This window comes from Hippoglossus hippoglossus, chromosome 10 (genome assembly GCF_009819705.1).
Source record: "Hippoglossus hippoglossus isolate fHipHip1 chromosome 10, fHipHip1.pri, whole genome shotgun sequence".
In the NCBI taxonomy this organism is placed as follows: Eukaryota; Metazoa; Chordata; class Actinopteri; order Pleuronectiformes; family Pleuronectidae; genus Hippoglossus; species Hippoglossus hippoglossus.
Window position 1 is genome coordinate 14,972,132 of NC_047160.1, and position 25,619 is coordinate 14,997,750.

Here is a 25,619-nt window from a genome sequence, read left to right on the forward strand (position 1 = left end):
GTAATTCAACCTAATGTTACATTATTATTATATATGTTTGAATTACTTGCATGTAGGCACAAAGAACCTCGGTCAAATTACTTTGAAGTTTTTCTCAATTTATTGTGTAGTGAGTTACTGATGAAGTCAGTGTGTACTGTATGTTCCACAACACTTGACTTATTTTTTATTGATTATCTAATCCACACAAACATAGAAGGCAAATGGGAGAAGTAGTAAATCTGATAATTACATAGAAAAACTTGGCTTTTCACAAGAAGACACTATCATTTGAATAATTGATGAGGTGATGATCGGCAGATTAACTAATAGTGAGATTAATAATAGGTCGCAGCCAAAATGCAACAACATAGAACCATATGATGAGATAAAGTGAAAAATGAGCATGGTTTGATTTAGTAATTTTATCTTTGATTGAATTGTTGTGTTGCTTATGACTGGAAAGTTTCATGAACAGTGACACCCTTTGTCCCAGAAACCATTAACAGGTTTTATTACTGACTGGTATGTGACATGTTTTTTTATTGCATTTTTTACTAATGGCTTCAGACGTCTCACGCTGTGGAAGTATGTTACTTCAGGGACATGTTTTAGAGTTTATTGTTGATATATATTACACAAATTGTCATTGCTCATATGAAAACACAACTTTAAAAGGGAAAACCCAACACCAACCAACCAGTTAACGGTTGTAACCCTGCACTCCCCCATCATTTCACACAGTGAAAGGGGATTTCCTGAGGCAGTGATGCCTGTCACACACACACACCTCACCTTGTGTAGAAGAAGGAATATTACATCATCAAGCAGTGGCAACTCAGTACTCACCTCGGAGCCTCCATTATGTTACGTTTAACTTACTGTTTGACTCTATTGGTGCTGACGGACACATTTTGTCGCTGACATATTGTTATGGTGGCCCAGAGGGTGAGAGAGGGTCCAGCTCTTAAGCAGCAATTAGCTTAATTGTGAAACTTTTCGGCGGCTGCAGAATTTCCTCATCACGTCTTTCCTGCAGTGACCATGAATGGGTTTAGCTCCATTGTTTGTTTAAGCAGATTGTCTCAGTGCTACACGAACAGCATTCAAACGGGTCTCGATAGTGCGTGTTTTGTTGCTGTATTATTCAGCTCGTGTAATTCTTTGTGATTGATTTGATGAGTCAGTGATTTTTCGCCATACACTGTATGAGTGATGGCAGGAATGCTGAAGACGAGGATGTGAGTTTTGTCTGTTGAACTTTACTTGCACTTTAAGGCTTTCCTGCCACACTGGCTGTTTATATCTGGGGTGGATGAGTTGAATTGAGGTCTAAGGCCTGTGCCGGCTTTTGTTTGCTTCTGTGAACATTTAAAGGTGCTTGTTATCTTCTCGGAGCACCTATAAAATGTTCCCGTTTCCTATATAACATTTCAGGTTTTCCACAGGCTATAAAATTTCAGAGTGAGCTCCTGGCTTCCAGCTTGGGAACACGTGGCTGCTGAAGGTTTTTTGTAAGGTTGATGGCATACATGTGTTTGTGCCTATGTAGCTGTTGGAGTGTATAACATTGTGTGTGTTGTGATTTGATGGAAAGGGCCAGACCATGAATGTCTTTGGAGGTGATCTCCATCTATTCTGACAAAACAAGCCAAACAGCAAAATCCTCCTGTCAGATTTGTACACAAGTCGAGCCTTATAACAGAAATATGTCAGAATATTACCCAATAACTTTGAACCAGTGAATAAACTGACAAACATAATAACAGAAATGTTTATACGCATGTTTGTTGAACCAAAATGTCATGTTCATCTCCAAAATCAATCATTTAAATCAAAGGTTTATTCATAAAGCACAAACAAATCCATTGCAGTTCAAAGTGCTCTACAAGCGATTGACAAAATGTTTAAAAAATGAGTATTTAATGGTTTAATGGTTTGCCACAGAAGCGCAATGAATTCAAGGTCAGTTGGGCCGTGAAGGATCCAACCATTTGAGCCTTCAAAAGCAGCCTCCAATGCAGCCCCCGAATTGAGACACCCCCTTTTATAGGATGGGTTCTCCCAAAAGTGGACGTAGGGTTAAATAACTTTATCAACCATTCCACATATTGTTTATAGGCTTTTTATTTATTTATTTTTAAGTCAGTTAATAACTATATACAAAGATTTTGTGTAATTATACTAATACATTTTCCAAATGCATTTTGGGCACTGCTACACATATTACCACTGTATAATCGGCATTGTTACATTTACACACTGCACTTACTGTATTTGCAACACATTGAACATTGAGTTCTGTAGTGATGCAAAACAAGATTATAAATAGACTCTGACCTGAAGTATATCTGATGGCAGGTATTTTAAAAAAATAGATTGACATGCAACAGATCTTTTAGTTTGTAACTATGTTGTATCCAGATGTTGGTGAGATGAACATGCACCTCCTTGCCCTGTGAGGGGAAAACCAGTGAAAGCATCCATGCCTCTCTTTTAGCCTGGGTACATCTGGTCTCAGTTAATGGCACAAACATGCATGAACACGCTGAGAATAGTGGCAGTGTTGGATGTGTAAATCCCAGCAGCACACAGCTCGATTGACTTCTTGTAAATGAATAGTTGTCAGCGTAGAGAGATTTGGCGCCTGTATGAATAGACGTCAACTGTATCTGTCCCCAGACGTCAACTGTATCTGTCCCCAGTTGTTTAAGACTAATGGAACGTGTGCTTGTGTCATTGCTCTCTCTCTTTCTCTCTCTCTCTCTCTCCATGTGAATGAGGTTAGAGAATGAGGGAGGAGAAGGTAGAGATGGTTGCTGGAGTTGGAGCTTGCCTCGTTCTTCTTTTCACTTTTCTTCTGCTCTTTACTTCTTCTCTGCCTCTCTCTCTAATCTCTTCTCTCTCGTTTGTTTCCTCTCTGATCTCCTCTGTACGTGCTGTTTGAAAAACAAATCCATGTGGAAGAAAGCTTGCCTGCCCTCCAGCATCGGTGCATTTCTGTCTCTCAGTCAACCTCAGCGCAGAGATTGAACTAGATAACATTATGTGTGCACGTTTTATGCATGTGCGTTTTTTCTATACAACACAGTTGTGTGCGTGCATGCACCATGTCCAACGTCAGACTTCCCCTTCCCATCATCCTTTGCTACGAGAGGAATGGAGTTTTTTAAGAGCCATGGTTGCCTTGGTAACTATTGCTGCCATCTGTGTGTGTTGTATGAATGGTTGGTAATGTGTGTGTAGAAAAAAGATGGAGGCGCCTGCACTCTTAATGCTCCACCTCCCTCATCTTTGCATTATTTATTTAATAGTCAACAGAAAGACTGGAAGGTTACTGGGTTACGAGTCATTCCAGGATGAGATTTGAAGACTCTGCTTACAGCTGAGTGAATGTGTGTCACCGTAGTAACATCTGTCCATCACATCGAATGAAAAATGTCGAAAAATACATCTGCTCAAAATGGAAGAGGTTAGTTTAAATCCTTTTGTATTGGCCCTGGTTTGAATGTCAAGACTCATCGCAGTTAAAGACGAATTTGTCTGCAGAGGGAGAGACGGGTCCAGTGAGATGTTAGCGGCTCGGGACCACGACTGTAGAGGCCAGGCCAGACACATTTTCATGCACTGTTGAGCCTCTAAGCGCAGCCCAGGGACTCTGCAATAGGCCGGTGATAGATGGCCCACATGTATACGTGAGACAGGAGAGGGGGACAGAGGAGAGTGTAAATGTTCGTCCCAAAAATAGTCAGTTTCCCCCCAGGCTCTAGTGCGTCATGTGGCTTGGGTCCACAGCGTTTTGAGTAGTTAAGTGTAACCCAATTTTTTTTAACACTGAGTCACGCTTTTTCCGTCTTTTATTTTCCTCTGTTTGTCTGTCTCTCTCAAACAGAAACTCCTCCAGCAACGATGTAGACCTGACAACCACACAATGATGATGATGATGTTGATGATGGTGCAGGGTCTCGCCGGGAGGAGGAGCAGCAGCAGCGACTGACTCGCCCCCTTGGTTTAGCCACACCTGGCACTCTGTGTCCGTCCTGACTGGGCGGCCAGAGTGCTATGTCATCGGCCACACCCTCTGCGGCGCCACCCCTTAAGAAGGGAAGGAAGCCGGAGAAGGCAGAGGTGATGGCCGACTCGGTGCAGGTCACCAATGAGGAGCTGAGGAGCAAACTCATGGACGTCCAAATCGAGCTGCAGCAGGAGCGGGGCAAGGTGAGGGGGAGGAAGAGAAATAGTGACAGTGACAGTAGAGAGGAAGTGACCCATCTAGATCAACACAATAGAAGCAGAGGAAGAAGAGAGTGGCCGTTTTTAAAGAATAATTCGGAATGATTCACAAGAGAATAAAAAATGCTTTGCAGCTCATATTCAATTCAAGTACATTTATAAGCGAGTAATAGTTACATGAAGAGCTAATGGTGATTGCACTATGAGCTCAGACCTCTGTGATTGCTTTAATCACCCAGTCAGAAAATCACAGTAGTACAACAAGAAGGGCACTTGGAGAACACATGCCTCAAACTTTCCTCCATGTTTCCGGTAAAAATGTAGACAGTTCTTGTTTAGGTCATGTTCCATCCCCTCCACAAAAACATAACCTCATTGGCGGAGGTAACCAGGTTTGTATCAGGGCTTAAAACATATGCACTCTGTAATCTGTAAAAGCATCTGTTCATTTAAAAATGGATGTTGAAATGCAACACAAATGTATTGGCATTTGTTAAAGCCAGGACAGAAACTATAACTGATCTCCATTTATTTTTAAACTGCCAGGATAAACTTGAAAATGAGGTCATCACTGTGCACATGGATGAACACATTTTACTTTGGTGATATAAATTATTTTTGCTTGACAGGAGTTTTCTTACTTGCTGTGTCTCCCTCACCCAGGTATGTAAGCTCCGTGAGCGCCTCCAGGAGCAGCGGCAGGCTCGGGAGCTCGAGCAGCACAAACATGTCGTGGCGCTCACTGACCTGCGCGCCAAGCTCCACGAGGAAAAGCTACGTGATATAGCGGTCGGCCGCGAGACCCTGGTGCGGCAGCACGAAATCGAGCTTGCGCGGTCAATCAAGATCCGGGACACCGAGGTGCAGAGGCTACAGGGGCTTGTAAATGCACTGAGAGATGGAGCTGCGGATAAGCTCAAAAACGCTCTTCTCGGAGAGGCTCGGGAGGAGGCCAGGAGGGCGTTCGATGGGGAGAGGATAAAGCTACAGCAGGAGGTAGGTTGTAGCATATAAGTGACAGCATATATGAGAATATATATGAGAATATATATGAGAATATATGTGCCAGTGTTTGTTATGCTTCTAGAAATGTGGAACTGTGAAAACAGTGTAATCCTATTCCTGCTTTCACACAATATGTGGGATTTTCATAATGTCGAGATCAGTCTAATGTGCTTCAAAACTCTGCTTCTTGTCTTTGCAGCAGTGTCAGTAAAAGTGCTGGATGATACGGATAAAAACAATATCAAGATGAAAATGTTCATGTCAGTCGATATCGATAATTATCGCAATAAATGTCACATTATTATTTCTTTTAAGTTTGAGGACTGATTTCAATTGCAGTGGCTGTGTTTTTATTGTATTGAGGCTTTCACCTCACAAAACTGTGGATCTTATTTTTTCTGCGGCTGCTGCTGTTCTTAGATAAAGGCAAACATCTCTTTGTGGAAAGTTGGTGTTCTGATCATGTGAGTGTACATGTATATGCACTGAATGTGTGTGTTGATGTGGGACTAGTTAAACCTTTGTAAATATGCTGCTGAAAAACAGGAAACAGGGTGGAAAAGCCTGTTGCCAAGTCATTGTTTCACTGTAGCCTTCCAGACAAACAAAGCATCTATCATTACAACAGTTTAATGGGATAGGACATGTGTTTATAAATGCACAAGTGTCACTGTCTTTGTCTTTGTGTGTATTCATTTTATCATGCATGTGGTGTTTTAGATCCAGGAACAGAAGACAGCCAGGAAGCAGGCTGACGAAGGTCTGGCAAACGCTCTGCAGGCCGACAAAGCGAAAGCAGTAGATCTCCGCACAGCCTACCAACAGCACCAAGATGAGGTGCATCGGATCAAACGGGACTGTGAGAGAGACATCCGCAGATTGGTGAGACATTCTCTACAGACACTACATACATTAAAGACATTGATGACAGTATAGTTATTGGTAGCTCAACTCTATAACATTACTTAGATGTTACATAACACATAATCAAGATTTTTTTAGAAACTAGAATTGAACTCGGTAAAGCTCCACTAAGGTCCAACAGTCCCCTTATGAAACCACATTTAAATATTTGGATCTACACCAAAATACACATACTCAAAAATATCAGTCCCCTAAATATGCATACAGAAGATGCATACAAATGTTTGTGATGTTGGAAAAACATCCAATCTCACAATGTTAAAGAAAGTGGAAAAAATAATCCTTGATCCGCCCCCTGATCTGGATCCATACCAACATTCAATGAGTTCTCACCTGATTCAAACGGCATCCTTCCAAGTTTTGTGGAAATCTATCCAGTAGTATTTATCTAATCCTGCCAACTAACAAATAAAACAAATAAAGCTTATAAAACATAACTTCCTAGGGCGAGGTTATTATTTAGTGTTTAACACCGACAAAATGTCTGAATCTGCCTCATCAGGACCGTGACTATAGTTTGATCAGATTTAAGAAAAAGTATCGATCCCACAATTGTCACGATCATTTTTAAAGGAAAATGTTTTTAAAGCCGTCCTGGTACAAAACACACAGATTCAGAAAATAGTTTTCCAGGGCCTTATTTGATATGCAGACCTGTGGATGCAAATGTTTCCTGTCATGTCCATCACAATGAGACACACATAAAGACAAAGGTTACACTGCCCTATAAACTATATATTCTTACTCTTCAATGGCAGATGAGTTTGACAAACCCAGCAGATGTTTTTTTATAGTAGTTTCCTGTCCTGAACACATTTTAATATCACACAGCAACATCTGTTTTTCTGCTCCTGAGCTTCAGTTGCAGCTCAGAGTTTTATCTCATTAACGTTGCATGAAGGTTGGAATCTAACTGCTGCACTATCCGATCATGTGGTGCTTATCTGCCAAAATAAAAGTCTGCATACTTGCTTCAGTCGTTCACTGAACACATTACTACCAATAATAGCTGTTATAGTAGCCCTTCTGTATTTAAAGTATTGTTTGGGACTTGTTGTAGTAAATGGATAAGCGTGGCTGATTGATGGACAGGAGGCAGTGCAGGAAATAACAGTGTTAAAAAACACAATGCACTGGGATGTAGAAGTGGGAACCTTTGTCAGAAGAAGTTGTGCTAACGCAGAGCTAGAAAGAAACTTTATGAATTAATCATAGTCTGGAGGGTGAGGTTTTAAAAGCTAAAACACTGTCACGCCCTCGTTCTGTTCACGGTCAATGGAGCCGAGATCTTGTTAGACTGAGGGTGAAGAAATGTGATGGTGATAAAACTGTATCACACTAAACCCAATTGTTATTCATTTAAGCTTCATTTAAACTGGATACTTGCACATTGGTGGTAAAACTAGTAAATTCAATAAATTATGCTTAGTTCATTTTGAATTTCTTAAATGAGTTTCATGTAGTAGATGATCTCAGAAATATGTGTATCATTTATTATGAATATTTTCAGTCATATTAATCTGGGCTATTAGTGAGATTTAATGCAGAACTGTCTGACAACCATTCACGACTCCTGCTCCTGTTCATCCGTTCTGTAGATGGATGAGTTGAAGGCGAAGGACCGGGTTGTGTGTGCTCTGGAGAGAGAGCTGGGGCTGCAGGCCGGCTACACCCAGAAGCTTCAGCTCCAGAAGGAAGCCCTGGATGAGCAGCTGGGTCACGTACGAGAGGCGGAGAGGTACAACCACGGCAGCCCCAAGAGAGAGTTGATGCCTGGGTTAGGAGACAACCACGACCAGCTCAACAACCAGGTAAATATACACAAAACGAAATGTACACATATGCATCTATTCATGAATACAGGTATACGAAAATACATGGATACACTTATGACAGGCAATGTGGCAACAGGTAATGTGCACATACTCTTCATGAATTGGACCAAAATACAGAAGATGAATTTATGTGATAGGGTTTGATGAACATGTGTTTGTTAAGCTTTTTTATTATTTTGATAGCAAACGTGAAATGGGGAGAGTGGAGGAAGACGTGCAGCAAAGGGCTGGGTCGGAATCGAACCTGCGGCCTCAGGCCTCTGTATGTGGGACACTGGCTAGCTCAGAGGGTAGTGTGAGCATCCCACATACAGAGGCTTGAGTCCTTACAGGACCAGTTTAATCTGAAATAAAATATAGGAATACCTGTATACTGAGAGTGGATAATAAATTCCTATTGCTGAGGAGGGACATACATGATATATGAGCTCTCCATTCTGCACTGTGTATCTGTCCATTCAGTCACAAAGGCCCACACAGCTCATCTCTGCCACAACAATAAAACTGTAATTGGTTTTACTCATGCATTTTCTCATCGAATCACATCCATAATGATGCTTCTCATATTACCCATTACTCTCTGCTTAAAAAAGACATTTAACTTCATGTCACTTTACTTCTTTGCAGCAGCGCTCTGATGACACGTTGATGAAACCTGTTTTAAGCACAACATGAAGCTTAATGAATGTAAAATAAGCCCTCTCAAAAAAAAAAGACGTGTAAGATGAGAATAACAAAATGTTTTATGTCGCCTAAAAAACCCATAGATTTTGAGTTTGGTATCATACAAGGCTAAAAAACAAACAAATATACACATCTGAGATGGTGGAGACAGTTTAATCGATCGATAAACTCATCATCTCAGCTCTAATTAAAAAGATATTGATCGCAAATATGTATTTCCTCATATATTCAAACTCTGCTAATCCGCATTTCCTCATGGATGCCTCTTTTAGCCCTGAACAAATAAAATTGCAGGTCTACTCCATTTACACAAACGATCCATTCTCACGAACAAACAACTGAAACAAGGCATTTACACCAAATATTTTAAATTAATAGTTTGTTGAATCCAACTCTGTATGAATGATAATAATACAACTTTATTTTTATAGCACTTCTCTAAACAAGGTTACAGACTGCTTTGCAAAATACATGTAAAAGAACACACCAAACCATATATATATTTTTTAATTGGTATTTAGTTTTAAGGCATGAGAATATTGTGTGTATTGCACATTCATCTAAGAAATGCCAACTCATCCATCCCATGACTCCCTCTTTCCTGTCCACCTCCATTACCTGCCTGCCTGCCTGCATGTTCTTCCCTTTTTTCAGTTCTTGTCTTCCTCCTCCTCTCCTCTCCCCCCTTCTCAACAGGAGGTGGAGGAGCGTGACACCAGGAGGTTCCAGCTGAAGATCGCTGAGCTCAACTCAGTCATCAGGAAACTGGAGGACAGAAACGCGCTGCTGGCCGACGAGAGGAATGAACTAGTGAGGAACACACACGCAAAAGAATATGCAAAAAAGGGATTATAGGCATGCAAAGGCACACACATGCTGCGCACAGATGTACACACACAAACCTACATTAAAACGTTTAATATTCTCTGCCCTGCAGCCTTCATCTTGCTTCTGTTGCTCAAACTGGAAATTCTGAGTCACTAGAAGAAAAGACTCAAGATCAGTGTTTCCCCTCCGTTTCCTTCCTCTGCAGTTGAAGCGAGTGCGAGAGGCAGAGAGCCAGATGAAGCCCCTGTTTGAGAAGAACAAGCGTCTCTCCAAGAAGAATGATGACCTCTTGCAAACGCTGCAACGCATGGAGGAGAAACTCAAGAACCTGAGCCGGGATAACGCAGAGATGGTGAGCTGCACCCAGCACCTTTTATCTCTGTTATTTGTTTTCCTTCCTCTTCTCTCTAGTTAAGGATGAATTCAAAGTTAAGATACCAATAGAAAGTATGACGTTGTAGCTATAATCTCTGCAGGAGGAGGATTTCTTTGTTGTGATACTTTGGATGCCAAATAGTAAAATAGAAACAGGACCTCTAGTGGCCGTTTGAGGTAATGCATGACATTATTCTCTGCCCGTCCATCAGAAGGAGAAGGCCTCCTCTCGGCCGCCCCCACAGCCACAATCGATGCAACCGCAGCTGAAGCGGCCGAGCTCCCTGACAGATCTAAGCCATGCCCACGAGGAACAGGAAGTGGAGTTTCTCAAGATGCAGGTTGCCGAGCAACGTGGCATCATCGACGAGCTCACGCAGGTCAGGATTTTACTCAAACCACCAGGATCAGACAGCTTTTTGTAGTCTGACAAGAAACCATTCACTTTAATTTGTGTGACACTTAAATTAAGTGTCACACTTTGTTTCTTTAATGTGATCTCACACTTTTCTATGTAAAATAATCAGATTTTTTAAAAGTTGAATTTACTGTAGGTCAAATAATATGTTTTTGTCACCTGTCTGACATTTTCCCACAACCGTTTGCTCTGTGGTAGCTCTCCCTTTAACATCTCTTGATGCACAGGCCATGGTGATCAGTGCTCTCAATAAATTATTAGCACTGTTTTATGGAAACATACTTTTTTTTATGATAATGATTTTGTACCAATATGATGACGTATTTAGATTTTTCAGGTGTTTACTTCACTAGCTATCCATAAACATTCCTGTATTATTTTAAATTCAAGATTTTCTAGAAACCCTATTAAATTACAATATATCTTCATGTGTACATCATTACATACAACCACTTATACAGTGATAATAACATTTTAATCCTTAATGGGGCCATCACATCTCAAATTCACTGGAGAATATTTAATTTAGTCATTTTCATGACTCCCATACCAAAATCTTTACCTTCCCATCACAGCCGTACGCATCACTAGCTGCTAATTTCACCCATTATATTTTTGCTGTCCACCGTTACCTCTTCATCTCAGTAAACTCTTACTCTACCGTTCATTTTTCATTAGCAGATTCTCTTTTGTTCCTGAATAGTGTCAGTTAGTGTCTCCACTGAAGCGTATGAAGCTCACGGAGGAACTCCTGTGATATGTGAGGCTGAGACGTTGATCTGCTGTGTGCTTGTTTTTTATAGGAACGTGACCGAATGGTGATGAGCAAGAAGAACAAAAGGAAACCTCTCAAACTGTCAAAAGTAAGCACCCATCAGTGTTTTAAAAACTGTTAAACCAGTGGTGTGTAACTAAGCAACAACCTGATCTGTGTTTGACTGATGCACAAGTACTGTTTTCAGTGTGTGTGTTTGTATGTGTGTGTTTAATTGGGCTCAGGAGACAATAATGACAGTACCCTTCACAGCTGGGAGCATCACGCAGAACACACACAACATCTGCATGAACCATAGCCAGTGGAGAAGGATTTGCTTTTCCTGCCCATGTACATTTGGTGTTTTGTTTTAGAACCATGTTTACAGTGATGACACAAGTGGCACATTTATTTAGTGTTCTTGCTGATCTGTGCTCTCTTTTGTGAGAGTAAAGAGAGGAGAGAGATGATCATCTCTAATTGGGTGAGGTGACTGTAGGAAAAAATAATTGCGGGGACACTTGTTAGCGTGTGCTTGTTTGGGCTCAAACATCAGGGGACCAAGGAGGTGGAGCCTCCATCTTCATCTCCTTCCTGCTGGAACCTGTTAGTCACCTTAGTGAGGTGGATGCAGGGTAAGGCAGCGCAGTTTGGCTCTTGGACTTGCACCTGGACATTTCTCTGTCTTTTTTGGAGGATTTAATGCAGTTTAAATGAGCTCAGAGACAAAAATCTGAAGTTGGCCGGTGAAGTCCCACAAAAGACGGACAGAACCAGAGGAGTTTGTTCATAGTTAAGTGTTGGTGTTTTTGGGCGAGTGGCATCATGACGGAATACCTCCTCCTCATCCTCTACTTCTCCTCCTTCATTTGCCTGTGTGCCCTGGTCTGTCTTTACTTCTCTGGTTGCCAGGAGATGACTTATAAACATGATGGTGAGGACTCTGTGGGCTTTGGAGAAGTAACAAGAAAGATTTAAAGAAAAATGTAGAAACTTGATCTGATGTGATCTGATTTGCTTAGACTGAAAGAAACTGCAGGAGTTTGACAGGATCTGGTTTTGGAAAAAAAGCTTATGACTGAACTGAAAAGAAGAATTTCAGAATTATAGTGATATCCTTTACGTGTGGTTTATTAAGAAGCTTTATGGATTAAAATGGAAATTTTATCATTTGAAATTAGGAGTGATACAAGTTTAATATAATTTATTTGCTGATTGGAGAATAAGGCAATTTGACTGATTGTGATTTAACAATGTGTGAATCCTCTTTTTCTCCTCTGCTCTTCTCTGCAGAGGCATGTTGTGGAGACATATTTTGGATTTGATGAGGAGTCCATAGACTCTGAGACGTCCTCTCTCACCTCCTACAACACTGACCTCACTGACCGCACGCCTGCCACTCCAGAGGAAGATCTAGAAGAGGTAAGAAAACGTGTTGTCCACACAGAAAGATATTTTTTAAACTATATTCTTTAGTTCACTAAAATGTCCTGTTTATATATTTAGATTACTGGACACAAACAAGACAGATCATTAGTTAAGGAAATGGTTTCTGTCTAACTTTGAACATCCATAGACTGTGTCCCGAGAGGAGTCAGAGCTCCGTTTCCGTCAGCTCACCAGAGAGTACCAGGCTCTCCAGCGGGCCTACGCCCTCCTGCAAGAGCAGACCGGCGGCTCTCTGGATGCTGAGAGGGAGGCCAGGGTTTGTACCATCACTTTTAATCTCTCTGCCTCCTTCACCATACCCAGTTCTCCACCATTTCATCCCTAAACTTCCCAATCTAATGAAAACTACTGTTCTGTTCCTCTTATGTCTGACTCTCCCTCCCACAGACACGTGAGCAAGTGCAGTTGGACCTCAGCAGCTGTCAGGCAAAGATCGTGGACCTGGAGAGGGCGCTGGCGGAGAAAGGCCAGGTAACAAAGTCGAGTAATGGGGACTGGAGCTCTGTGGTCCTCATCTCACTGGCCCTCCTGCATGTCTGTCTGGCTGCTCTGCTCCTGGGCTGGCGCTATGCTGACCAGGTCTGCCGCAGAATCCTGTGATGTCACTTCCTGCACGTGTGGCGTCTCAGCTCTCTGCCTGCATGCTCTGCCTCACCCTCGTTACTTCCTGTTGGGTTTTTCTGAGATTTTGCTTGATCCACTTTAAGTCCTGTCAGCTGTGAGTAGATTATTATAGAAGATCTTTATCCAATTATATCTTTTTACATTAATTCTAGTTTATTTAATATGTTCAAAACTCACAGAACTGAGCATAAGCTATACACGTAAAGAAGAAAACCCTGTTTATGTTTAAAGAAACGCTGACATTAGCAACTTAATAATAACCTTTACTGAATAACATGATAAACTGGAACTATTTAGATGATCTCATATCACCTGTTAGTTTTTTCATTTGTGATGCAGTTTTTCTTTGTGTTACCCGGTTTTCGCTGCATGTTGTCTTTTCCACTGTGGCTTGCTCCAGCTCTGTTATGTTTGATTTGCTGCTCTGCTGTTTTCCAGCTCAGGTTGCCTTCTCTTCTTCCTGTTACTGTGAAGTCTCAATGATGGTGAATGCAGCTCTGCTATCCCTGTTATGTCAGGAGTGGGCTTCTTTTCTCTGGATCAATAAAGTTGTTCTGCTGCCACTCGGCTCCTGCCTGTTGGTGTCTGTGTTACATTTGCACGTGTCAGTTGGAAATGCAGTAGATGCATCGTGGCTTGTAGGTGTTGAGCTGGATGATTGTGTTGCTGACAGCTTTGTTCATTACACTCACACTTTTCGAGGATCCTGTTCCTTTCCCTCCTTGCTCCTGATGGTGTCATTTCTTGCTGATGTTGTATTTGGTTGTCGTGACAGGATTCAAAGTGGGTGGAGGAGAAGCAGTTCTTGCTCAGGACCAACCAGGAACTTCATGAGAAGGTAGACAGCATTAACCTATACTCAATTTTGATATATAGCTTTATTGCCCATATGGATACAGAATCAAAACATCAAAGCAAAAATGTAACAAAAAATATAATAATATAAATTAAATTAAATAAAACCCATCAAATATACAATTTTGTATAAATCATACTCTGGGCTGTCGATACATTATATTCAATACCAAAACTTTAACAAATTCAGCATCCAGCCCAAGAGCTGAGTCTTTAGTGATAAATTACTCTTTTCTTTAAAGCAATGGAAACTTTACCACAGTGGCTGGTCAACACATGGGAGAATTTTCACCATACTTGGTGTGAATATTACTTGGCAGTGTATGTCCAGATGAATAACTTTTGGAGGTGATTGGTCAAAAGTGGGGATTTGAGGGACGACACTCCTGCAGTAGAGAATTGTGCTTGTTGGGTAAATACACACACGGAAATCGCTATCTAACGAGTTTATGCAGAATCCTACCTGTCTGCCAAGGACCGTAACATCTTTATGGATGTTTTAAAGCTCACCGACGCCAGTAAGATTTCTCTCGGTGCTGCTGATGGTCAATCTGACTGTGACAGACTGTCAGTGTGTATGTGTGGGAGAGAGAGAGAGGGGGCGAGCAAGGCAATCCCCCCCCTCAGGCAATCCCCCCTCATCCCAGTACAAATCACCCGTGACCCACTGCTAACAACACAGTGATGAGAACAATTGATTATACTTGCTTGCAAATTTAAATACATTTAACAACCCAGAACATTCTCAAGAGTTACGGTATAAGTCATTGAAAACACACTGTACTTTAATCTGTGTTACGAACATGTGTATCTGTGTGTCTGTAGATGTGTGCGTGGCAGCAGGCAGAGTCGCGGCTGCAGGCCGAGGTTCAGGATGCTCGGGACCAGAATGAGCTGCTGGAATTCAGGGTGCTGGAACTGGAAGTAAGAGACTGTACCAACATCAAACTGTCACCAGGAGGCGACACCAACGATGTCAGCCCCAGACGCAAGACCTACATACAGTGACCAGACAGACAGACAGACAGACAGACATAAGACACACTTGAGTCCTCATGTGTATGCATCTGCATCATTCCTTGTTTTTGCACGGCAGCTGTGTGTATAAGCCCTCCACTGGACTGGATTTTTTTGTATTTTTTTAAATGAAAGAATGTTGTTTTAAAATGAATATGATTTTCACAAGAATAAAAATGTATTTAAGTTCACCATCCTCTCCCTTCATTGTTCATTTTGTCTCATTTTTTGCATGAATGTTCTAAATTTTGTTTGTTTTCTTCATGACTGTCGGCTATTGATAATAGATGAAGGAAATATGTGCAGTGTAGTTTAGTGATTTTTATTGTTTACCTGTTGTTAGAATTCATTCATTAGAATATCTAAGTTAGCATAAACATTTAATTGCATTTGGAAATTAGAATAATGTTAATAGCTGCGTCACCATTGGTAGTATCAGCTGATTTTGCATCTGTTTATGTAGCAGTTCTGTCTGAATGACAGTCATGAGTTTCAGCATGTGTTTTTAAATCCCTCATTTTGTTCAGTTTTCTTTTATTTATTTAAATCGATGGGTTTCCACCTCCCCCATTTTGGCTGATCCTGAACATGTTTTGAGTGCCATGTAAGTAAATCCCAAATTCACTCCCAGTTCATTCTCATTTTGTGTCTCACTGCATGACACCCATGGTCCTTTATGATGACCTTTAACATCACTGTAGCACTGATACGTCTGTTACCTCTGCTGACTTGATTGTGTGTCTGTGTGTGTGAGTATTGATGATGTGTGTACCCTCTTGTAGGAGAGGGAGCACAGATCTCCTGCCCTCAATCTCCACATGTCTGCGTTTCCTGAGAACAGCAGCAGCGCCCTGCAGATCTATTGCCGCCAGCAGGGGGTCAAGGTGACAACACATCAACAAAATCTAGACTTTTTTTCCTTTGAAAGGTCAAGTGTGTAAGATTTAGGTGAAAGGGATCTATTTGCAGAATGGGCCCTTTATATTTAAATACTTTATATTAACATCAGGAGACAACTGAGGGCTACCACAGGTTCTTTGTCATGTTTGGAAGGGGAGGGTGAGGGGTATTCAGCTGCAAAATGCAACTTCACCGCTAGATGTCACTAAATTCTACACACTGAACCTTTAAGACTCTTTTACACCTTTTACACTCTTTTTATGACGTCTGCTTTGACCTCTGCAGGATGTAATCATTCCTGAGCTGATGAAGAAACTGGATATCCTGGGGGATAACGGGGTGAGTTCAAACACTGTTGAATTACAATAACCACTGGCCTACTTAAAAAAAAAAATCTTAGTCATAAGTATTATGTCTGATAACTCGAGCTCCTTATACTTCCTGTAGAATCTCAGAAATGAGGAGCAGGTTGCAGTGATCCAGGCAGGGACAGTGATATCTCTGTGTGAAAAGGTCAGTCTCTCAGACTTGGTGTATCTTTACTGACACAGTGTGGACACGTTTTGCTATAACACACCACCAACACAGCCACTACACTGAAGTGAACATGGATGAAAGTGATTGTTTTTTATATAGTTTCGTGCTTCAGAGAAAGTAACAATCCCACAATGTTCTACCTTTTGTTCCCATCCTTCCTCTACAGTGGCTGAAGCAAATAGACAACACAGAGGCTGCCCTCACGCAGAAGATGATCGACCTGGAAAATGACAAGGTTAAATATATTATATTTGCCATTGGAGTAACAATCTTCAAATGTCTTGCTTGTCTTTTTAGGTGGTGTTTGATACATATTCTTGACTTTTCATTGTTTTATACAAAAATGTACTATTAATCTACTTGTTTTTATGCCTCCAAAATTGTGAAAGCAAGTGGACGGAGACATCAAGTTTCTGCGTGGCTTGTACCCCTCATTCTTATGAACACGATATCGCAAGAAGCCTTAACAGAGTTTCTTAAAATTTGGTACAATTGTTCACTTGGACTAATGTGTTAGATTTGAATGGGAAAAGATCAAAGGTCAAGGTCATGATGGCTTCACAAAACTAGTTTTTGGCCTCTCGAACATGATATCTGCCTTAAGGGAATTTCTTCAAATGTTGACCAGTTGTCACTTGGACTCAAAGATTAACTAATTAGATAACAGTGGTCCAAGGTCAATGTATGTAGACTGAAACAACCATAGGGTGTTATTTCTAGTCTGCCCATCCAGACTGACTCATAGTATCCCTGATTCTACATTATATTCTGTCCTCTATATCTTATATGTTATCTCATGTTGTTGCAGGAGCTGTTTAGTAAGCAGAAGGGATTTCTCGAGGAAGAGTTGGACTATAGGAAGCAGACCCTGGACCAGGCCTACAGGGTATGGAGCGAGCTGCACTATGACCTGTCCCTTTATAGAGAAGATGGCCAAAGCCACTGTAATAGACAAAAATGCCTCCATATTAATAACAACATTCACCAAGGGTTGTGTACAAGACACAATGGTTCATGATAAAGCGATTCAGGAATGAAGGGGTGCAACATTTTCATTGACACATAAACATGTTGGATCCCATCAAACATCATGAATGGAACATGCTCCATGAAGGTAAAATTTGTCACATTGTGTCGGGATACTGCATCTTTTAACGCTGATGTCTAAATTCTGTGAATAGTCACTATTTGGCTTCTCGATATTTTTTGGCCTAATTCTGAATAGAAAGATAGAAAACCAATCACTGTCTTACAATGTGAAGATACCATGTCTTTATTAATATCCTATGCAACTTGGTTCAAGTGGACACTAGACTGTGGAGATTTATTATGATTTTAATGGCAGATTTGTCATTTTAACTTCCCATAGAATTAAATACCCAGGAAACAACACTCGGGCCACTCTCCATAGAATTATAATTATTGAATTTGGTCAGTTTTGGTGTTGGTTTGTGTTTTTGGTCCCACTTAATATTGTGTGGGGGAAAGTGTAATTTTGACATGGTAATTTGGTAAAGAGTCAGGAAATTGTGGCAGAGAATACAAGACAGTTTGTTGTTAATATAATGAAGTTACTCAGTGAAGGTCAAGTCTTAGTAACCCCCAATATAAAGTGGAACAGTGTTCTCCATATTTGCCATGGTCACAGTGGTGTGTGTGTGTTTGTTTGTGTCCATGTGTGTGCTTGTGTATGCCCGTGCGTGTTTTTGCATGTGCATGTGCACGTTCATATGTGTCTGTGTATCTGTATGTGTGTGTGTGTGTGTATGTGGGTGGCTGTGCAGAGGATCGAGGAGCTGGAGGCCACGCTGTATAGCGCTCTGCAGCAGGAGCAGCCGGCATGCCGAGCAGTGGCTGAGTCGCTGACAGACAGGCAGAGGGAGGAGCTGAAGCTTGCCGTGGACAAGCTGCGGCGTCAGATTCTCCGGCAGAGCCGGCAGTATGACAGTCAGATCTTACAGGAGCGCATGGAGCTCCTACAGCAGGCCCAGCAGGTAAGGCTGATAACAAATCGAGTCAGGTTCCCCTCAGTCTGACCCCTGCTACCTGTCTGAGTCGTCTGACCCCACCAGGCCTCTGGTGCTGTGTAAAAGATGCAGTATCCCTGTGTGTGCTACCTGTAACTCTGTAACTCTATATGTCAGTGCATGTGTAGAATTGGGAAAGAGAGAGAGGATGTGTGTGTGTGAGTGAGTGAGTGTGTGCGGGTGTGTGTGTGTCATTGTGGTCTGAGTACCCCCTCTCACTCCTTCAGTGTCCCTCCACACCGCAGCCCTCACACTAGTGTTACACCCATGGCTTGTACAGTATGTTATTCATTTACCACATCAAAAACCACAGCACCTTAACTTCACATGAATCAGCTCTTTTCTACGTACTAACATAATTAATCCGCTTCTCATGAAATACAAACCAACTGACTTAAATGAATTTAAAGAATGTTTAGTCCTTCCTACATTTAGGCACTTTCTCAGTACCCCGTAATAAAGACCTACACAAGTAATTTAGCCTCGCTTATTTGAAGTAATCAGCATCAGCCAAGGTTAGAGTATCATTCCTGTCTAAGTGAGTGCTTGTGAATTTGTATTCTCCAGAGCTCTTTAAGCAAACGTGTTTTGAACTAAGAACAGCATCAATGAATGAGCTGCTCGAGGTTTAAACTCTCAAAGATGGAGTCAATACCAGTGTTCACAGTTAAATCTGCTCTTTGGTTGCCATGGCAGCTCGTTCTTACCCAACACAGCTACCATGGAGACAGAGGGCATGATGGGAAGGAGGCAGACTGTTTGGAGTATTTACAGGAATAGCTGGATGGTGATTTTATTAACTGTTTAGCATCGGTTTCTGTTTATGTCATGAAGGAATGACTGGGGCCGAATGGTCTTAAAGGGATAGTTCACCCAAAAATGAAAGTTCACTCATTATCTACTCACCACTATGTCGGTGGAGGAGTGGGTGAAGTGTTTGGATCCACAAAACACTTTTGGAGTCTCAAGCATAAACAGTGTTGCAGCCAAATCCAATACAATTTAAATAAATGGTGACCACTTCTTGAAATGTAAAAAAACAATAGGAAAAAAACATAGAATGCCTCCATACTGCTCCTGTGGTGTCATCCAAGTGTTCGTAAGCCACACATTCAAATTCGACTCAAGATGCCGTCATTTACCGCATGTTTTTAGCCTAAATTTCCTCTGTTATCCTCTGCCCGGAGCTGCGTTCGCACATACACACCGCACAAGCTCTCGCCTCCATCCCCAAGGGGGCACGTGACACTAACTGCAGCTATCGCGAGTTCATGCTGATGTCGTCATGTGCCCCTTGGGTGAGAGCATAGAGGCGAGAGCTCATGCGTTGTGTGCGCGTGAACGTGAACATGGCTACGGAGGAGGATCACAGCGGACATTTCGGCTAAAAACATGGTATAAATGATCTTGTTTCCTGTCGAGCAGTATGGAGACATTCTATGTTTTTCCTGTTGTTTTTTTTACGTTTGAAGAGGTGGTCCCCAGTTACTTCAATTGTATTGGATTTGGATGCAACACTGTTTACCCCCGAAACTCCGAAAGTGTTTTGTGGACTCAAACACTTCACCCACACCTGCATAGTGGTGAGTAGATAAGGTGTGAATTGTCCTTTTCGGGTGAACTATCCCATCAAGTTTATCTTTAAAACTTGTTGACCACCTAACCACTCGTGTCTTCATGTTGCAGAGAATTAGAGAGCTGGAGGACAGGATTGACTGGCAAAAGAGACAAATAAAGGACATAGAGGAAAAGGTATATACTCAGATTTTATTTGTTTCTACCTTAGAAGCTTCCTGTCATTGCTGGTAGACTACAAGTGTGAACTTTAACTGGACAAAGCAAAGGTTAACAAGAAGATAGAGTGTGAAGAAGCTTACATCTAATGTTCTGAGGTTGTGTGTTATTATGTAAACGTTTGACACCTTTTTCTTTTCTCTCTTTTTCACCTTTTGATTATTCCGTTAGTTTTTGTTCCTCTTTTTGTTTTTCTCTTTAGCATTTATTCTTTGGCCTTAATGCAACTGACCATGGACCTACATCAGGTAGCACCTTCATTCCCTAAATCGTATCAGTATTTAAAGCTGTTGTGTTGCTGATAGTAACATCACTAATGAGGAAAGAATCTAAAAATGTTTTTCTCTCCCTTAGGTGTTCAGGTGCTGTGGAGGCAACCGAGGATGAAACAAAACCTAATAGTTTTTTATGCATTTGTAGACCGCTCAGAAAACCCTATGGCCTTTTTGTATATGTGCACTTTTGCAGAAGACTCTTACCCGGAATGCAAACATATTTGAAAATGTTGTAAATAACCATATACGATGAGATTAAAGTGAGATTTATTTATATATAATATCTACTGCAGTGGTTCTTGGACCTGGAACATAAAACCCCGACTCCTCTGTGAGAAGTGAACACATGGATTTACTGAGAGAAGACTCAAAACCTTAATCAGAGGATTTATTCAAAGGAGAAGAGCCACAGTTGAAGGAAATGGCTTTTGGACAATGGAAGGGGGAAGATGGAAGGAGGAGAATAAGGGTGAAAGTACAGGGCTGAGTGAGGGGGTGAACGAGCTGAGTGCCAACTGGATTTGGAGGATTCTGGCAAAGTCCAACGTCTGTGGCGTTTCTAAGGAAACAACAACGCAACTAAGTTCACAGAGTCCAAGCAAAACCCACTGGAAGCTGGTCGCTGCACTGAGAGGATGAAACTGTGGAGTGGAGCACAAAAAAACAGGTGAATATTAGAATCATCTTCAATTTAAACCATTTTACAGCTGATTCAAGTTAGTTTTACTTTTTATAATCTGTATAATAATGATTTTCTAGTTAGACTAATTGGAATTTTTTATGACCTGTAGATTCTTGCCCATACCGAGTTATGCATTAGCCAAACTAATATGTAAATCTAATAAGAAAGCAGGCAAACCTGCGTTATTACTTATGAATTTAGGGAATGAGTACAACAAACATAAACTGTTTCAGTGCACATAAAGGCGTGTGAGTGTTGTTTTAAGACAAAAGGAAAATATGAAGTCATCCTTTAATGTTTTGGCATTGGAGGGTTTTTGAATGAGGTGCAGGAGCGGTGAGGACGATTACATGTAGGAGGCGGGGGAACCTGAGAAATACCGCTGCTTGACACTTTGCTAACAAGCTGTTGACATTGTAAATAATAGATGACTGTGTTTTGTGCACATGTAACTTATATATGTTGTCTGTATTTAAATTTGCCTCTGTATCAATGATGGACTTAAGTCAAGAGATAATGTGAAACACTTTTTTCTTTTTCTTCCTCTGCTCAATAAGTTTGAGATGTCAGTTCTTGGGCCACAGGTAAAACTCCCCGAGAGGGCACAGGCTTATCAATGGAGGATCACATGGCCTCATCAGAGACGATGGGCACCGGAAGCACTTCTGTTACCATGGCAACTGACTCTGTGGAGACTGATCCCGACCTGCAGGTTCAGTGTGAAAGAGTGAAGGTCCCGGAGCAGAGAGCACGTTGGCTGACAGGCACCTGAGGAACAGGTGAGAGAGGGATCCAGTGACACACACACACACACACACACTTTTGGCCAAGGTGATATCACGTATCACACGCACCCGACTGAATTTGCCATTTGCATGCGAGCACACTGCTGCTAACACCTCTCTACATGCTGCAGGAGACTTTATTTGAATATTTTGTGTAGATTTACATCAAATTAGCCGAGTAAGTAACTAAACCTTCTGTCTTAATGTTAATATGTTGATGTAAGGTGAGCTTGTCTGTGTTGTGATGTCAGGGTCAGAGAGTAAGTGAGATCAGAGAAGAGCCTCCTGGTACCGCTCTGTCAGCTCGCCTCAGCCTCCCACCGCCCCAGCATGCAACACTCCCAGAGGCTGGACCAAAGACTGCACATGCTCAGGGACGAGGTCAGAGCCATGGTAAGTGTGCACATTTTCTGAAGGCATGGATGAACAACAAACTGTAAAACAAATTCACAGCTTTGGGTTTTTTAAAGATGCTCTAGCTCAGTTTGACTTGACACAGGTCAGGTGTACTGCAGTACATCTGCAGACGTGGACAGTAAAAGTCAGTGCAGTGAACAAAAAGCAGACAAAAGAGCACGTTATGATTAAAAGCAACAAAGGTTGGCTTGTAAATGGTTGAAGAGTCAAATCTGAGAAGTAATTTGAAGTAACGGTTCTCTAGAGAGCCCTTCTGTATTTGAATGTTAATTTATCAAAACTCTGTTAGAGGAACAATGTAAAACAGGAGTACAGTTTATAAGGCCTTGACAAGTGCTACTAAATCATATTTGGAGTTTTATCAGGAATATTCAAGCTTTTTGTGTAACCTATTTATTTGAGGGCGGCACGATGGAGTAGTAGTTAGCACTCACAACAGGAGGGTTCCCAGTTTTAATCCCAGTTTGGCCAGGAGAGTCTACATTGTCTGTAGGTGTAGGTGTTGAATGTGAGTGGGAATAGTAACCTGCCTGGTTACCTACGACCCTGAAAGAATAAGTAGTGAAAGAATAAGTAGTATAGATAATGGATGGATTTATGCAAGTTATACTTTATCATTTTTCATCTGCTTATTAGTGACCACACCCTGTCTGTTTAGTAGATTTGACAAATTGTATTAAAACTGGTTGGTCCCAAGAGAGAACAGTTACAGTAAAGACATACTACACATTGCTACAGTACAAATACATATTCAAAGAGGACATTGCCATTAAAACATGTTGTAAAGCAAGCTGAGTGTAGCAATAACTAGGGTACAAGTTACTACAGTTACTGTGATATCGCCTTCTCTAATATTTTCTCCCTGTCTTTGTCTTCCTCTCTTTCCCTCTGTCCTCCTCAGACTCAGGAGAAGGAGCGAGGGGAGCGGGTATGGAGGGAGCGACTGCAGCGCTGTCAAAGGCAGCTGAAGGCCAAAGAGGAGGAGATGAGCCGCCAGTCCCAGTACTTTGAGAACTTTAAAACCCAAGTCCAACACAAGCTGAGCCTGGCCCGGGACAGAGAGCAGAGCCTACAGAACCGCCTCTACACTTTAGAGAAGCGGCTGCTTGACATGACTGTGAGCGCCGCCACCGGCATGGCCACAATCAGAGCGGTCAGAATCACTGCCGGGACCGTAACACTCCGGGCAGAGCAACAGAGGCTGACTTCTATGAGAGGAGAGGGTGAGGGAGAAGAGGAGAGAAAAGAGGAGAGGATGAAGCAATGGCAGACAAGTGTGATTCCTGAAAGAGAGGGAGGACTAGAGGGTGATGAGGGAGAGACTGAGAAAGAAATAGAAGGAGGAGGAAACAACGACACAAAGCAGAGCTCAGATGAGTCGAGGCTGCAGGGATTCATCTTGAGCCTGCAGGAGGATCTCAGGGTGCTGCTGGAGAGAGGGGAGGATGGGATGACAGAGCGGAGGGGGCTGGTGGAGCAGCTCGCTGAGGCCCAGGAGAACGGCCACTTCCTGGGCAACAGAGTGGAGGAGATGAAGGCGGAGGTGCACCGGCTGAAGCTGTCTGAAAGCTCACTGATGGAGGAGGTTGAGGAGCTGAGAGAAGAGAACGACAGACTCCAGCTGATCCTCAGGGAAGCTGCAAACCAAACAGCCAGTCAGTCGTCGACAGTTGTCGAGAACGCCTGCACAGGTCCAGGGACGAACTCAGTGGGGAGCTCGGCAGAGGTGTGTAAGACATGAATGTTATTAGTTTTGTTAGATCGGGGAGTATCTCATTTGCACTAGAGGCCTGGGTACAGACGATGAAATTACACACAGCTAAACACAGCAAGTCATACTCAAGCAATATCTTTCTTGTATTTACATGGTGTGAGGTACCGTAAGACCGTGTTGGCACATCCAGTATTTACTTGTGCTGCATCTAGAGTAAGTCAGTCCTCAGATCTCATTAAGTGTGCTCTGATGAAATGGAGTTTTAAATCAGAGAACTGATACAGAGGATGTGTCAGTAGGAACATTTATGAACAGACTAAATTATAATGTGTAGTTCGATTCCTGTTCCTGTTTAGGACCAGCCTCCTGTTATATACACAGTACTTCACAGTGGCGAGGGGGATATTTATCTTCTCTAAAGTCATTTCAGGTGGAATGAAGAAGTAATAGAGTTCAGAATATGTCACGAGCGTTATTCAATGGAAAGAGAAAAACATACATATCCGATATCAGATGTTTAGGTAAACTAGTAACATTATTTCACATAATTCACTTTTGTATGTATAATATTGAACATTATGTGGATGCTAAAATATGTAATTAGGATTTTTTGGCAATAATGAGCATTTGTTTAGTGTCCACATAAACCAAGAGGATTATTGATTATCAATACACATGATTAGATTGATAAATTCCTGCCTTCCCATTCAGAACTCTTTACAAAAAGCTACAAACAACTGTTCAACTGGTAAAAAATATTTTTTCTTAATTACTTGAAAGACTGAATATGTCTGTTTTTATTCTTCCTTGTTACTGCATGAGTTGGTATCACAGCAAAAATATGGTGGATGTTCCCAAAGAGTGAAAGTCTATTGAGTCTCTCAGTTACATGTTACATAATCATCTCTCCCCTAAATGCTACAATACCCTGCGGTTGTTTTTTTGCCCTATTTATTTATATAATTCTCAACTTCTGTCCAACATATGATGTTGAGTTGTGATCTCTCTCTCTGCAGGTGCAGCCATCCTTGACCAGGGGAGTAGATCAGTCACAGTTATCTGCAGTTCCACCTGATCACCACCAGGTTGCAGCAGAGATCCCACAGAACAAACCCGACTGTGGCTCCAAAGACAACCTCAGCTTCCAGTCCCTTTCCTTGACTTCAGAGACAATAGATGAGTTTAACCTGGAGACGTGGTGCTGCAGAGGGATCTTAGACCTGGAGCAGAGCCCCAGTGAGGAATCTGATGCCCTGAGAGAAGCGTATAAGAGTTTGGGGTTAGGGGAAGATCTTGCGGACCTTCGAGAGCAACGTGGCCGCCTGGAGGCCGCCCTGCGGCACACGCAGGAAGAACTGGAGATGGTGTCTCAGGAGAACACTCAACTAAAAATACAACTCAGGCAACAGGCAGAGGAACAAGCTGCACAGCAGGGGTCTTCAAGAGAAAAGGTAGGGGCTGCAGTATTCTCAAATGTCTTACAAAGTTGAAGGAGCTTTGCTCTACAT

The 25,619-nt window shown here is 41.9% G+C and overlaps 1 protein-coding gene across 10 annotated transcripts in view; it reads left to right on the forward strand.

Annotated features, from left to right (window-relative positions):
- jakmip1 (janus kinase and microtubule interacting protein 1) overlaps positions 1-25,619 on the forward strand; it is a 36,347-nt gene that overhangs the window by 2,641 nt on the left and 8,087 nt on the right. For 4 of the 10 annotated variants that reach the window (XM_034597971.1, XM_034597973.1, XM_034597974.1 and 1 more), the window contains exons 1-5: positions 20,742-21,180; positions 21,753-21,974; positions 22,232-22,373; positions 23,299-24,123; positions 25,128-25,562. In XM_034597971.1, the coding sequence (XP_034453862.1) occupies positions 22,311-22,373; positions 23,299-24,123; positions 25,128-25,562 (1,323 nt within the window). In that variant the 5' untranslated portion in view covers positions 20,742-21,180; positions 21,753-21,974; positions 22,232-22,310. Of the gene's footprint in view, positions 1-3,871; positions 4,198-4,875; positions 5,209-5,937; positions 6,100-7,739; positions 7,953-9,356; positions 9,471-9,693; positions 9,841-10,075; positions 10,244-11,084; positions 11,145-12,328; positions 12,458-12,611; positions 12,741-12,871; positions 12,956-13,883; positions 13,947-14,788; positions 14,983-15,762; positions 15,865-16,165; positions 16,220-16,327; positions 16,394-16,583; positions 16,653-17,225; positions 17,304-18,201; positions 18,412-20,130; positions 20,197-20,409; positions 20,487-20,592; positions 21,181-21,752; positions 21,975-22,231; positions 22,374-23,298; positions 24,124-25,127; positions 25,563-25,619 lie in introns of those variants that run through there. The other 6 variants (XM_034597976.1, XM_034597977.1, XM_034597978.1 and 3 more) reach the window with 5 other exon arrangements.